At 39.3% G+C, this 10,906-nt stretch overlaps 1 protein-coding gene across 1 annotated transcript in view; it reads left to right on the top strand.

The window, feature by feature from the left end:
- The window catches only part of carhsp1 (calcium regulated heat stable protein 1), a 35,283-nt gene extending 24,874 nt beyond the window's left edge, over positions 1-10,409 (top strand). Inside the window, exons 2-5 of the mRNA XM_051941002.1 lie at positions 3,867-4,030; positions 5,178-5,286; positions 7,232-7,354; positions 9,602-10,409. Coding sequence (XP_051796962.1) covers positions 3,949-4,030; positions 5,178-5,286; positions 7,232-7,354; positions 9,602-9,764 — 477 coding nt within the window. The 5' untranslated portion in view covers positions 3,867-3,948 and the 3' untranslated portion in view covers positions 9,765-10,409. The remainder of the gene's footprint in view (positions 1-3,866; positions 4,031-5,177; positions 5,287-7,231; positions 7,355-9,601) is intronic.
- Positions 10,410-10,906: the final 497 nt, after the last annotated feature.

Here is a 10,906-nt window from a genome sequence, read left to right on the forward strand (position 1 = left end):
GTCTAGCGCGGCTAGGCTATCTTAAAAGAGCATTTCTTTTTCAGTGACGGAAATGTTGCACAATTACTGGCCAAACTGTCAAAAATGAACCCTGTTTAAGGAGGTTATCCCTCGCTTTCTGATTTCATTGGCTACCAAGATTCTTCCTCGTCTGACCCACAGAAAACCTACCCAGGAATTAGTCTGATCCTTAGACCCTGTCAGTATTTACAACCTCATCTTTATTCCAGATGTGGACCAGATACAGCACCGAACCTTTGTTCTAAACCTGCACCGTTTAAAGCCTATAAATGAACTTATTATGCACAATGCAAGAACGCGAAAATACAGAAAGGCACATTGAACAACATATAATTTTAAAAAAAAAAGTTTTCTTGTTTATTTTTGTATCTTGTATCTGTTTTATATAACTTCTAAATTTCGTATGGCTGCTACCTTGACCAGGTCTCTCTTGTAAAAGAGGTTTCTAATCTCAGTGGGACTTCCTGGTTAAATAAAGATTTAAAAATAATAATAATAACAGCAGTGTGGGGAGGGTTTATAAAGCCTTGAAATATCTAAATAATAAAATAACTATGGTGACTACTTTGTGGGGAAGTCTGGAACGTAACGTCCACGATGGACGAAGGACCACTGTAGATAGATTGATCAATGAAAGTGACTGTTAGCTGCAGCTGTGGTTGGTAAAGTTTGGTTCGGGTTAAGATTCTGAAAAGCATGTAGCGAGTGAACGTAACCTTTTTCAGAGTCAGAATCCGTGAGGGGCCCCGCCAGTACCAAACACCGTACTGAGGTGAAGTTTCAACTTGTTTCTCATGCCATTTGGGATCAACTGAAAGCCCTACGATTGGACGAGTTACAGTATGCTTGGGAGCATTTGCAGTAGTTTGCAGAGTTTAAAGAAAACTGTTAACGGTTACTTCATTAAAACATGCATCTATTAAAATGCCCTTTAAAGCAGAAAGCAGTAAGGAGGCTAAATCTGTACTCTCCTTATCATGTTTTCCAAGCCTCCCTCTGGTTTTATCTCTTGCTTATCTGCAGTGTTTCCGTTTCACTTTCCTACTCCTCTCTTCTTATAGCGACCCCGTCTCCTTCCCTTCTTCTGGTCTCCAGCAACTATTTTCTCTGCCCTTCTTGTATGTTTTATGTAGTCAGTTATTTTAGTCATATGTGACATAACGGCAAAGAAGTCATCTTGAGTGTGTGTTGACATGATGTCTATTATTTTGGGGTGCTGCTCTTCTCACAGTCTAAACAGAACCTCTAAGTGTGAGTGTGCGTTGATGGTTGATCATAAGCTAAGCATGCTGTCCAGAGAGGCTGTGATTGCATTAGTCTCATGTCTATTGAGTTAAGACAGATCAGATGCCGTGCTCTCTCTGCTCTGTGTGCTCAGACCCCTGCTGGCAGCGTGCAGCTTTATCTTTGTCCAACAAACCACCGTGTCCTGAACAAACCTCCCTGGATAAACATGCTGTATATGTAGATCTGAAACAACTCTCACCGAGAACTACAACAGATAAGAGGCCGGGGAGTTGGCTCAAATCTACAGATTTGGAAAGAGTCTTTGAAGGCTTGGTGTCGCAGTTTTGTTTTGTTTTTTTTCCACTATTAATCATCTGCCGTGTTCTTGTATTTCTGGTTTGTCTGCTCACAGTTGTTACAGTGATTTATGTCTGTGGTTTTCTTCTGCTCTTCAGTATAAAAACCCGGTGCAACAGAGCTCGATGACCCGTCAAAACAAGCACACAGCCGTGATCTTTGTTCCACTGTATCAATGAACCCAACAGTTTTCTTATCAGTGCTGTTTTCTCCATTACCCGACACCTTCAGGAAGCTGGAAGGTTCCGTAGAGCTAAAGATGATTCATTTGTTGACTATTTTACGGATGAGTCGATAAATTTCAACGACTGATTTTCCTTGAAAAACAGCCTAATTGACTTTACAATTTTATCATGTTTTTGAGTTTTGAACTTCTTGAGTGCATTTAGCAGCTAAAAGGATACTAAAATCTCTTCTTGCTGATAAACAGACGCTCGTGGTGCTGTTGCCTTTTGTGGCGGCTTCCAGAATAGTGTTTGTGTGCTGCTTTTTGGGTGCATTGGGCTGCTGTGCCATCAAACATTGTTTTGTTTTGTGATTTTTTTTTTTTTTTTTTTTGGAAACCTTGAATCTTTGGAAATTTTTACACTGACCTGCTGCAGCCACTGTTGTCTAAAACTGTGGAGCTGTGGAGCCAAAGACAACTGATGCAGCAATCACACAGTGACGCAAAAGAAAAACATTTGTTACAATGGACTGAAGCATTTTAGGAAAAAATATGTTAAAATAATCATGATTATGCTGACTAATTTCGGCTCCACTAAAGTTCTCTGTAGTTTTCTTGCAAACTTTATCATCACTTGAATTTAGTGTTTATAGTCAGACTGGTTGGTTAGTTAGTTTTTTTTCTTTTGTCAATGAATGAAATAAAAACTAACCAACCAACCAAGAAAATTTCACAGCAATGCAACAAACAGCTGACATATTTCTGGATCGGTGTGGTAGACTGATTAACAAACTGACAGTAAAAGAGCTAAAAGCAGAATAAAAATACACAGTAGTAACAAAGATAGCATAAGAGCTCCTGTCCTTTTGAGAACAAAAACAATCCCTTTTTTTGGTGCTTTTTTGCTTAAAGCTGTCTTAGTTGATTGGTATCAAGAGTATTAGTTTAACCGTTACACATTCTTTGCATCACATTTGACCTACTCTGACATTTGGCAGCTGTATAAACACCCGAAATGACTTTTATTTGGGGCTTGAAATGTGGCGACTTTTCCTGAAGTGGCTTTAGAAATGTTTTTAGACATTTTACTGCACTTTTGGACTTTACTGTAATCATATATAAACTGCATGTAAAGGTTAACTGTAAATGTTGTAACCACGATTGAGCTAAAGTTACATTATTCCTCTGTTTTTTGTTTTTTTTGGCACTACCATTGTTTGCAGAAAGGCTACCCTAGTTCACATAGCCATGGAAATCTAAGATAATCTTCACTGGCTCCCCGTGGAAAAACAGGAAATCTTAGCTAAGTGATTATACCCTTTCTGCTGAGAAATTGGAGATGGCACAGTTTGCAGGCCAGATAAGAAAAACAAAACGATGCGCTAACACATGCTGAAGAGAGCTGTGAGCGCTCCACATCACACTTTGTCATTTGATCCAAGCGTAAAAATATTTATTAATGCAGCTTTAAATTTCACTTATCACGTAGCTTGAGCTGCGATTTTTTGTTTTAAAAACTGGGTTCACATGTAGTCGCTTTCAATCCTTGTTTTTGGAAGCTACAAAAATCTTCCTCCTTTTCTTCTGCCTTCTGTAGAAACACTGAGAAATACAGACATTGAATCCAGGTGTTTTCTGGACTGCTCTCTTATATTTATTTAGCAGCCCCCTCTTTTTTCCCCTCTGTATTCTTTTAAACAATATGCCAGTAATGGAAAGAAGAAATCAATGGAGGTTTTCTTTTCTGCCTTTCCCTAATTGGTTGGCATAGCTGGTGATGTAATGGTGGATGATGTAAGTCCCGGGCCGAGGTGAATGAGAGGACTGTTCTCCTTCTCGTTCAGGTCGCAGCGGCCCAGGCTGTCCTCAAATTATCGTTGCCATGGCAATGTAGGGTTTGAGCATGCCACCAGCCGGTCACTGATTTGATGTTTTTGTTTTTTTTTTTTTGAAGGGATAGGAGGTGTTGTGCTTCTAGAAAACGTGATGTCCTTAAAGAAACTCACGCTGATGTTCTATGTGCTCTAGCATTAAGCAGAGGGCGAGGAATCAGCTGAGATGACTAAATCTTTTCTCATATCCTTCATTTCCGCAGGTGTTTAACAGGTTCTGCCGTGCTCTCTTTTTGAGTGACGCCCCCTCCTTCCTCCCTGCCCTTTGACTCCGCCTCTTCAGACATGTCCTCTCAGGCCACGCCCATCCAGGGGTCTCGACCCGTCACCCCTCCGCTGCCCTCTGCGGGATTGCCACGTTCTCCAGGTAAAAAGGCCCATTTAGCGTCTCATGAAGTTTTTTTCTCCACTCTTGACATGTGAAGGAGGCGTGACACACAGCGGGAATAAACAAATCATGTCCGCAGCAGGACACACGGAGTCAAATCGAGGTCGCAAAAAAGTCGGGTATAACAAAACAACGGACAGATGATGGAGCCGTCACACGTCATGCTAAGTTGTGTCACCATACAACAACAGCTCTGGAGCAAGAATTTATCATTTTTGTGAAATACCCGTTGCCTCAACTCCTCTCTCCTCATGTCTCTTTCTTGCCTCCTTTGTGGGAATGTCCGATATTGGCTTTTTTGCCGATAACCGATGTGCCGATATTGTCCAGCTCTCAATTTCCGATTCAGATATGAACCGATACCGATATATGTGGGCTTTTTAACTAATTTTAGGTAACATCACATGTCTCCTGTCATGAAATGAACACATTGTGCCTGATTTTATTGTCATACCCCATTGGATGCATTCTCAAATCCAGCAAGGCTTTCCAAAGGTAAACATTGTCTGTGCAAAATAAGAAAACCACTATATACACAGGGTGTCCCAGAACATTTGACATCATTTAGCAGGGCAATAATTTTTTCAATTCTTGTTGAAATAGCCTTAAATTTTCACAGAATGTAAAGAAACAGATCAAGATTTTATATTTAATGTTTTATTTCTGTTCTGTTTTCAGTTTCATTCCCACAGAGAAGTCATTTTGCGTCTTGGAATATGCTGATGTTGATGATGGTCTGCCAGATCCTTTAGCCCTGCATAAGCGGCCTTTCTCTTTACGTTTTTGGTACCAAGTCCAAAGTTGTTTGCCAGTTGGTGAAGTTTTTCCAGATTTTGCATTGAAGACACGCTGCACAGTCTTGGGGGACTGTCTGCAAGCATATTCCAAGACTCAAAATGACTTCTTTTTTTGAGAGTTTATTTCACTCAGGATGCATCTTCTAGCATGTAAAAAACACCATATGGGCATGTCGAGAAGGTACAAGGAGGAGGTTTTCAAATGCAGAGAAATTATGCTAGCACTGCTACAGAGCCATGGAGAGCTGTTAAAAGTCGTATCAGGACATGCTTTGTGACTCTACGCATGGTACTAATGGAACTACGGCTGTTTTTTTTTGTTCCATCAGAGTCCCTGTTGCCTCCAGCCTGCAGACAGAGAGACCGCTCACCTTCCCCCATGAGAGGCTACCTCATCCCCAGCCCTCTGCCCACACGCAGAAACAGGACCTGCTCAGCGTAAGAACACAAACAAGCCAGTGAAACGAGTGGAAATGGTGCACTTTTCATTTGTTATTACAGGCAAAACTGGCATCAAGATTAAAAAAAATCCTACTGTAGTCATGTCCTCACTAACATTAACCCTCCTGTTGTCCTCATTTATGGGCATCAAAAAATATTGTTTCCTTGTCTGAAAAGAATCCAAAAATTCTGCAAATTTTTTTTTCCAAAATTTCTGAAAATTTGCAAAACCTTGAGGAAGAAAATTCCAATAATTCTTTAAAAATTTTATTTTAAAAAAATCACCCAAATTTCTCAAGAGAATTCTTGTAAATATTTTCCAAAAATGAGTAAAAATCTTCCAAAAAAATCCTAAAAATATCTAAAGTAATTACATATATATCAGTACAACTTCTGATATTTTCTTAAAGAACATTCACCAAAAAAATCAACCACAATCCAGCGAATTTCGCTGGATTTTGGTAGATTTTTTTTTGGTGAATGTTCTTACGAAACATTTTTAACAATTCTTTTTTTCCACCAAAAAATATTCGAAGATTTCCCGAAAATGTTGAAAATGTGGACATCAGAAGTTTCACTGTGAAAATATGTATTTTCCTCCACATTTTCAAAATTTAAAACGGGTTGATTTTTACCAGCAGGACGACACGAGGGTTAATCTTATTTAGTTTGTAAAATCAACAGTTTTCTCTGCAGTAGGGCCTCTGTAAGACACTCGGATGCAGATTTTTTTTTCAAACACCTTTCAAAGTGTAGATTTTTCCAGTTTATTTCTACTAGTCAAACGTTTGAACACTCCTGCCTTCTCATTCAATTATTTTTATTTATTTGTATTATTTTCTACATTTTAGATTAATACTGAAGATTAACACTTTTCTGTTTACAATTTAATTCCATAAATATTCTTTTAATCTATAATGTAGAAAATAAGTAAAGAAAGGACATTTCTAAGTGACCCCAAACTTTTGGAGGACTTTACATCAATCATTGCTGCAAAACTTCACTTCAGAAAAGCCTCTGGGTCTGCTGTGTCCAATATTTCTTGGTCCATGGCGTCTCGCAGAAATGATAGTATGACAGTCTGCTTTGGTATTTCACGTAATGACGATGTAGACTGGAGCAGCATGGTTATTATGCCCCGCCTCCACGAAGTGGAAAAGGGGGATAAAGGTTTGGCCTCCGTCCGTCCGTCCGTCCGTCCGTCCGTCCGTGCGTCTGTGCGTCTGTCCGACATGAAGGGGACAGCTTTTCTCGGAAACTATTACAGCTAGGATTATGAAATTTAGTGTGTAGCTTCACACCATGGACACCTTGATCAAGTTCGAAAAAGAGACCTGTGCGATAATATTTAACAGACTTATGGCCCTTGATCACTATTTTGGACATAGACTCATAGACATCACATGTGGCGGGGGATATTGATGACCATGTCGTCTTGTTTTTAGAGTGTTAGTAGTCATTTCTACTTTGTGCTGAGATATTCTATTAAAACAGTGGTTGTGTGGACAGATCTTGATTTTTTTTTTAAATTTATTTATTTTAATGTAGGACAAAGATATCCGTCTGCTAGTTCGTACAAGGACTATGACACTTCTTGGGGCCAACTTGTCAACAGTAGATGCTTACATATAATTTCTACTTTTTATTTCCAACTGTCTGCAAGAGATGAGCAAGAAGGAATGAATGCTGTGTATTATATGTGATTGGCAGTGCATGTCTAATGCCTGCATTTCTCACAATGTGTAGAGCAGCATCCAGTAATGATGAACAATGGTACAAATTCCTCAGTATGATGTGAAGAGGGGTCAGGCTCAGTGGTGAAAACATCAAGTATTGTCACGAGATTCTGCAATTTACACTTCTAGCTAATCCAAACATTGTATCTTTTAGTCATGGGTTGGAGTAATGAGTTAATGTTGATGCTCTTTCTCACCATCTGCAGGACGGCTCGGGCAGCAGAGGGTCCGGCGTTCAGTGGTGTGTGTAAATGTTTTTCCCGCTCCAAAGGCCACGGCTTCATCACGCCGTCGGACGGAGGCAAGGACATCTTCGTCCACATCTCGGAGTAAGTGTGCGCCTCGAGGATGAGTGAGTTTGTGGGTCGGTCGGTGAGTAGGAGCGTCCTGGCCGTTGGGGGAGTAAGTGAGTTTGTGTAGGACTGAACACACACACATACACACAGGGGTTCATTGATGTTTTGTGTCGCTGATGAGGTGTGTCTCAGTGTAGGAGTGGAGGGAAACACTGGGATGGCAGTAGCTGCAGGAGTGTGTAGGAGGACAACAGAATATCTGATGACCTTCATGGCAGTGCCTTTGTTATCACCCACAGGCTTAAAACACGTCAGCAGTGCACACATGATCACACAATGAAACACCTACGCACACGTTAAATAAAAGCAGCACAATGTTTGAAGCAAAACAGGACAGTGACACAGTTCAAAAAGTCTTTTTTTTTTTCCCCTCTCCAACTGACCAAATGGAAAACATGCGAGTCAAACATAACATATAGTATTTAAGGTAGTTTTATTGCTCATGCTCAAGCAGGGGTGTCGGCTCAAAACCAGCCCACCAGAGGGTCCAATCCGGCCCTCTGGACGACTTTGTAAAGTGTAGAAATTACAGAGAAGACATTAATTCCAGATTGTAAATTTGTAAAACTATAGATTTAAAATCATTTCTCGACCGTGACAAGTTGTTTCTATCGTAAAGATTGCTCGTTGTTCTTTTGTCATTTTGCGTCTCATTGTTGTAATGTTTTGTTCTCATGTTTTTGTCATTTTGTGTTTGTCTCGCTTGTGTTTTTTGTCTATTTTTTTGTCGTTTTGTTCCTTTTTTGTCATTTTTTATCTTATTTGTGTCAGTTTCTTGTTGCTTTGTAACTTTTTTGTCTCTTTTGTTTTGTTTTGTGTCGTTTGTCCCATTTTTGCCATTTTGCATTTCGTTTTTGTAATACTTTCTTGCTTTTTTTTTGTTTTTTGTCTGACTTTTGTCGTTTTGATCATAAAGTAAACCACTGTGTCATTAATTTCCAGATAGCTGTGACTCATTGGCACAAGTGAGCTGAACTAAAACATAACGATTAGTGTTATTGTTGATAACTTGAGGATAAAAAAGTAGTGAGCCCTGTATTATCTGCATCGATACTTTCGTGGATCAGCGGTGTTTTACTCAGAGGGGTATATTTCCGATGAACAGCGTTGCTCCACAGCAGGGCAGTGTCTGTTTTCAGTGCTCTACCTCCACTCCCTGCAGGCAGAGTGGGTGTGACAACTGCCTTTTTTCCCTCTCTGGCAGCTTTCATAGCCCCAAGACATGGCTGTAAATCCAAGCGCTAATGCCAACCGTTCACAGCTCACACACGAGGCAGAAGAACGACGTGAAATATGGAATGTTTCTCTTTGGTAGCCAACTAATCGAGGGAGCCAACACAACTAATTTAGCAAAGCGTCTTGCCTACAAATTTGTTTAAAGGATTTAAAGAGCAGCAGGTTAGCAAATGTGATAGATAATAGATGAACATCATGCCCAAAAATAAGAAAAAAAAACACAAGCGAAACAAAAAGGAAACACAAAATGACAAAAACATGAGACAAACGACAAAAAAAGACAAAAAAACAAGACAAAATATTACAAAAATTAGACACAAAATGGCAAAAGAAAAATGAGCAATCTAGTATTTTACGTTATGATGAAAACAACTTGTGATGGTCTAGAAGTTATCTTAAATTTATAGTATTATCAATGTACATTCTGCAGTTAATGTCTTCTCTGTAATTTTTACAATTTGCAAAATTGTCCCACGGGCCGGATTGGACCCTCTGGAGGGCCGGTTTTGGCCTGCAGGCCTCATGTTTGACCCCTGTGATTAAAAAGTTGAAGTTTTACTGATATTTATGTAATCACTTTAGATATTTTTAGGATTTTTTGGGAAGATTTTTACTTTTTGAAAATATTTACAAGAATTTCCGTGCCAAATTTTTTAAAATTATACTTTTAAGGGAAACTTTTAAGGAATTATTAGAATTTTCTTCCTGAAAGTTTTGCAAATTTCCAGAGCTTTGGTTAATTTTTGGATTTTTTTCAGACACAGGACCAATATTTTTTTGGTGCCCGTAAATGAAGACAACAGGAGGGTTAAAACTGTAAAGCTCTGTATTTTTGAAAACAGGATCTAAATTCTCAGCACAGTCAGTCCAGCACCAGAAGGGCGACAGGAGACAAATGACTTCAGTGCATCACTTTCACTTTCCCTCCGCTGATTTATAATTTATGAACCTCTTTCTTTCTTTCTTTCTTTGGCCGTCTTCCAGCATCGAAGGCGAGTACGTGCCGGTGGAGGGCGACGAAATGAGCTACAAGATCTGCTCCATCCCTCCCAAACACGAGAAGGTCCAGGCGGTGGAGGTGACTATAACCCATCTGAACCCGGGGACCAAACACGAGACCTGGTCGGGACACGCCGTCAGCAGCTGAACGCCGGTCCTGGCTGTGGGGAGGAAGGGAGGGGAACGGAAGTATGGAGGAAAGTGGGAGGAAAGGAAGGGGGCAAAAGGGAACAGTGGATGTGAAAATGGAGGGAAAAGCAGGTAATGTTATCAGCTGTGTCAGAGGGGATGAGACTGGCACCTAAATCAACCATCACTTAACTGACTTAAAATGCGGCAGAACTTCGTCAGCCTTTCTTGAGAAATAGTCGACTATATTTTGGGAAAATGCGGTTGGTTTTAGTGGTTTATGAACAGATTTCTGATTGATGTATTTCATAGAAAGGCCTCACATCCTTGCTTAGAATTGTAGAGTTCCGTGTTGAAATTTGGTTGAAACTGGACTTATAGCTACGATTATTCATTTCCTGGAAGTCTCCTCGAAGGTGCTTTAGACAGAGTTTTGCATTATGAGACACTGAAATTCAAATTGACGGCGTTTGGGAATAAACCAGCTGCTGGTCGTAGAGGAGCTGATGCGGCTCCAGCACCGTGCAGTTATTTTCCAGGTATACTATGTGTGCCTACTTCTAACTTACACCTCTGTTTGTGCCTACTTATATCGATCTATAATCTGTATTTGGTCATGTTTGGGTGGCTATATAAGTGAATTAAAGCATTTTGAACTGGTAAATCCTAACGTTTCTGCATTTTGTTTTCATACTTGGGTATAAATCTTTGGAAAACTCTTGAGTTCATCCGAAGTTGAACCTTTTCTTAACCTGGATTATTAACTTGATTTATTTTTATTTTTTTTTAACTCTGCTGTTGTTCTCATTTATGGCATCAAAAAATATTGTTCCCTTGTCTGAAAATACCCAAAAATTCAGCAAAAAATTTCCAAAATCTTCAGGAAGAAAATCCCTTTAAAGTTTTATTTTGAAAAAATCCCCAAATTTGGCAAGAAATAAAAAAAATATATATATAAATTGTAAATATTTTCAAAAAATGAGTAAATGTCTTCCAAAAAAATCCTAAAAATATCTAAAGTGATTACATAAACATCAGTAAAAGTTCTAATGTTTTCTTTAAGAACATTCACAAAAAAATCAACTAAAATCCTACAAAATTCGCTGGATTTTTTATTTTTAGTTTTTGATGAATGTTCTTAAAGGAACATTTTTAACATTT

This window comes from Acanthochromis polyacanthus, chromosome 21 (genome assembly GCF_021347895.1).
Source record: "Acanthochromis polyacanthus isolate Apoly-LR-REF ecotype Palm Island chromosome 21, KAUST_Apoly_ChrSc, whole genome shotgun sequence".
In the NCBI taxonomy this organism is placed as follows: Eukaryota; Metazoa; Chordata; class Actinopteri; family Pomacentridae; genus Acanthochromis; species Acanthochromis polyacanthus.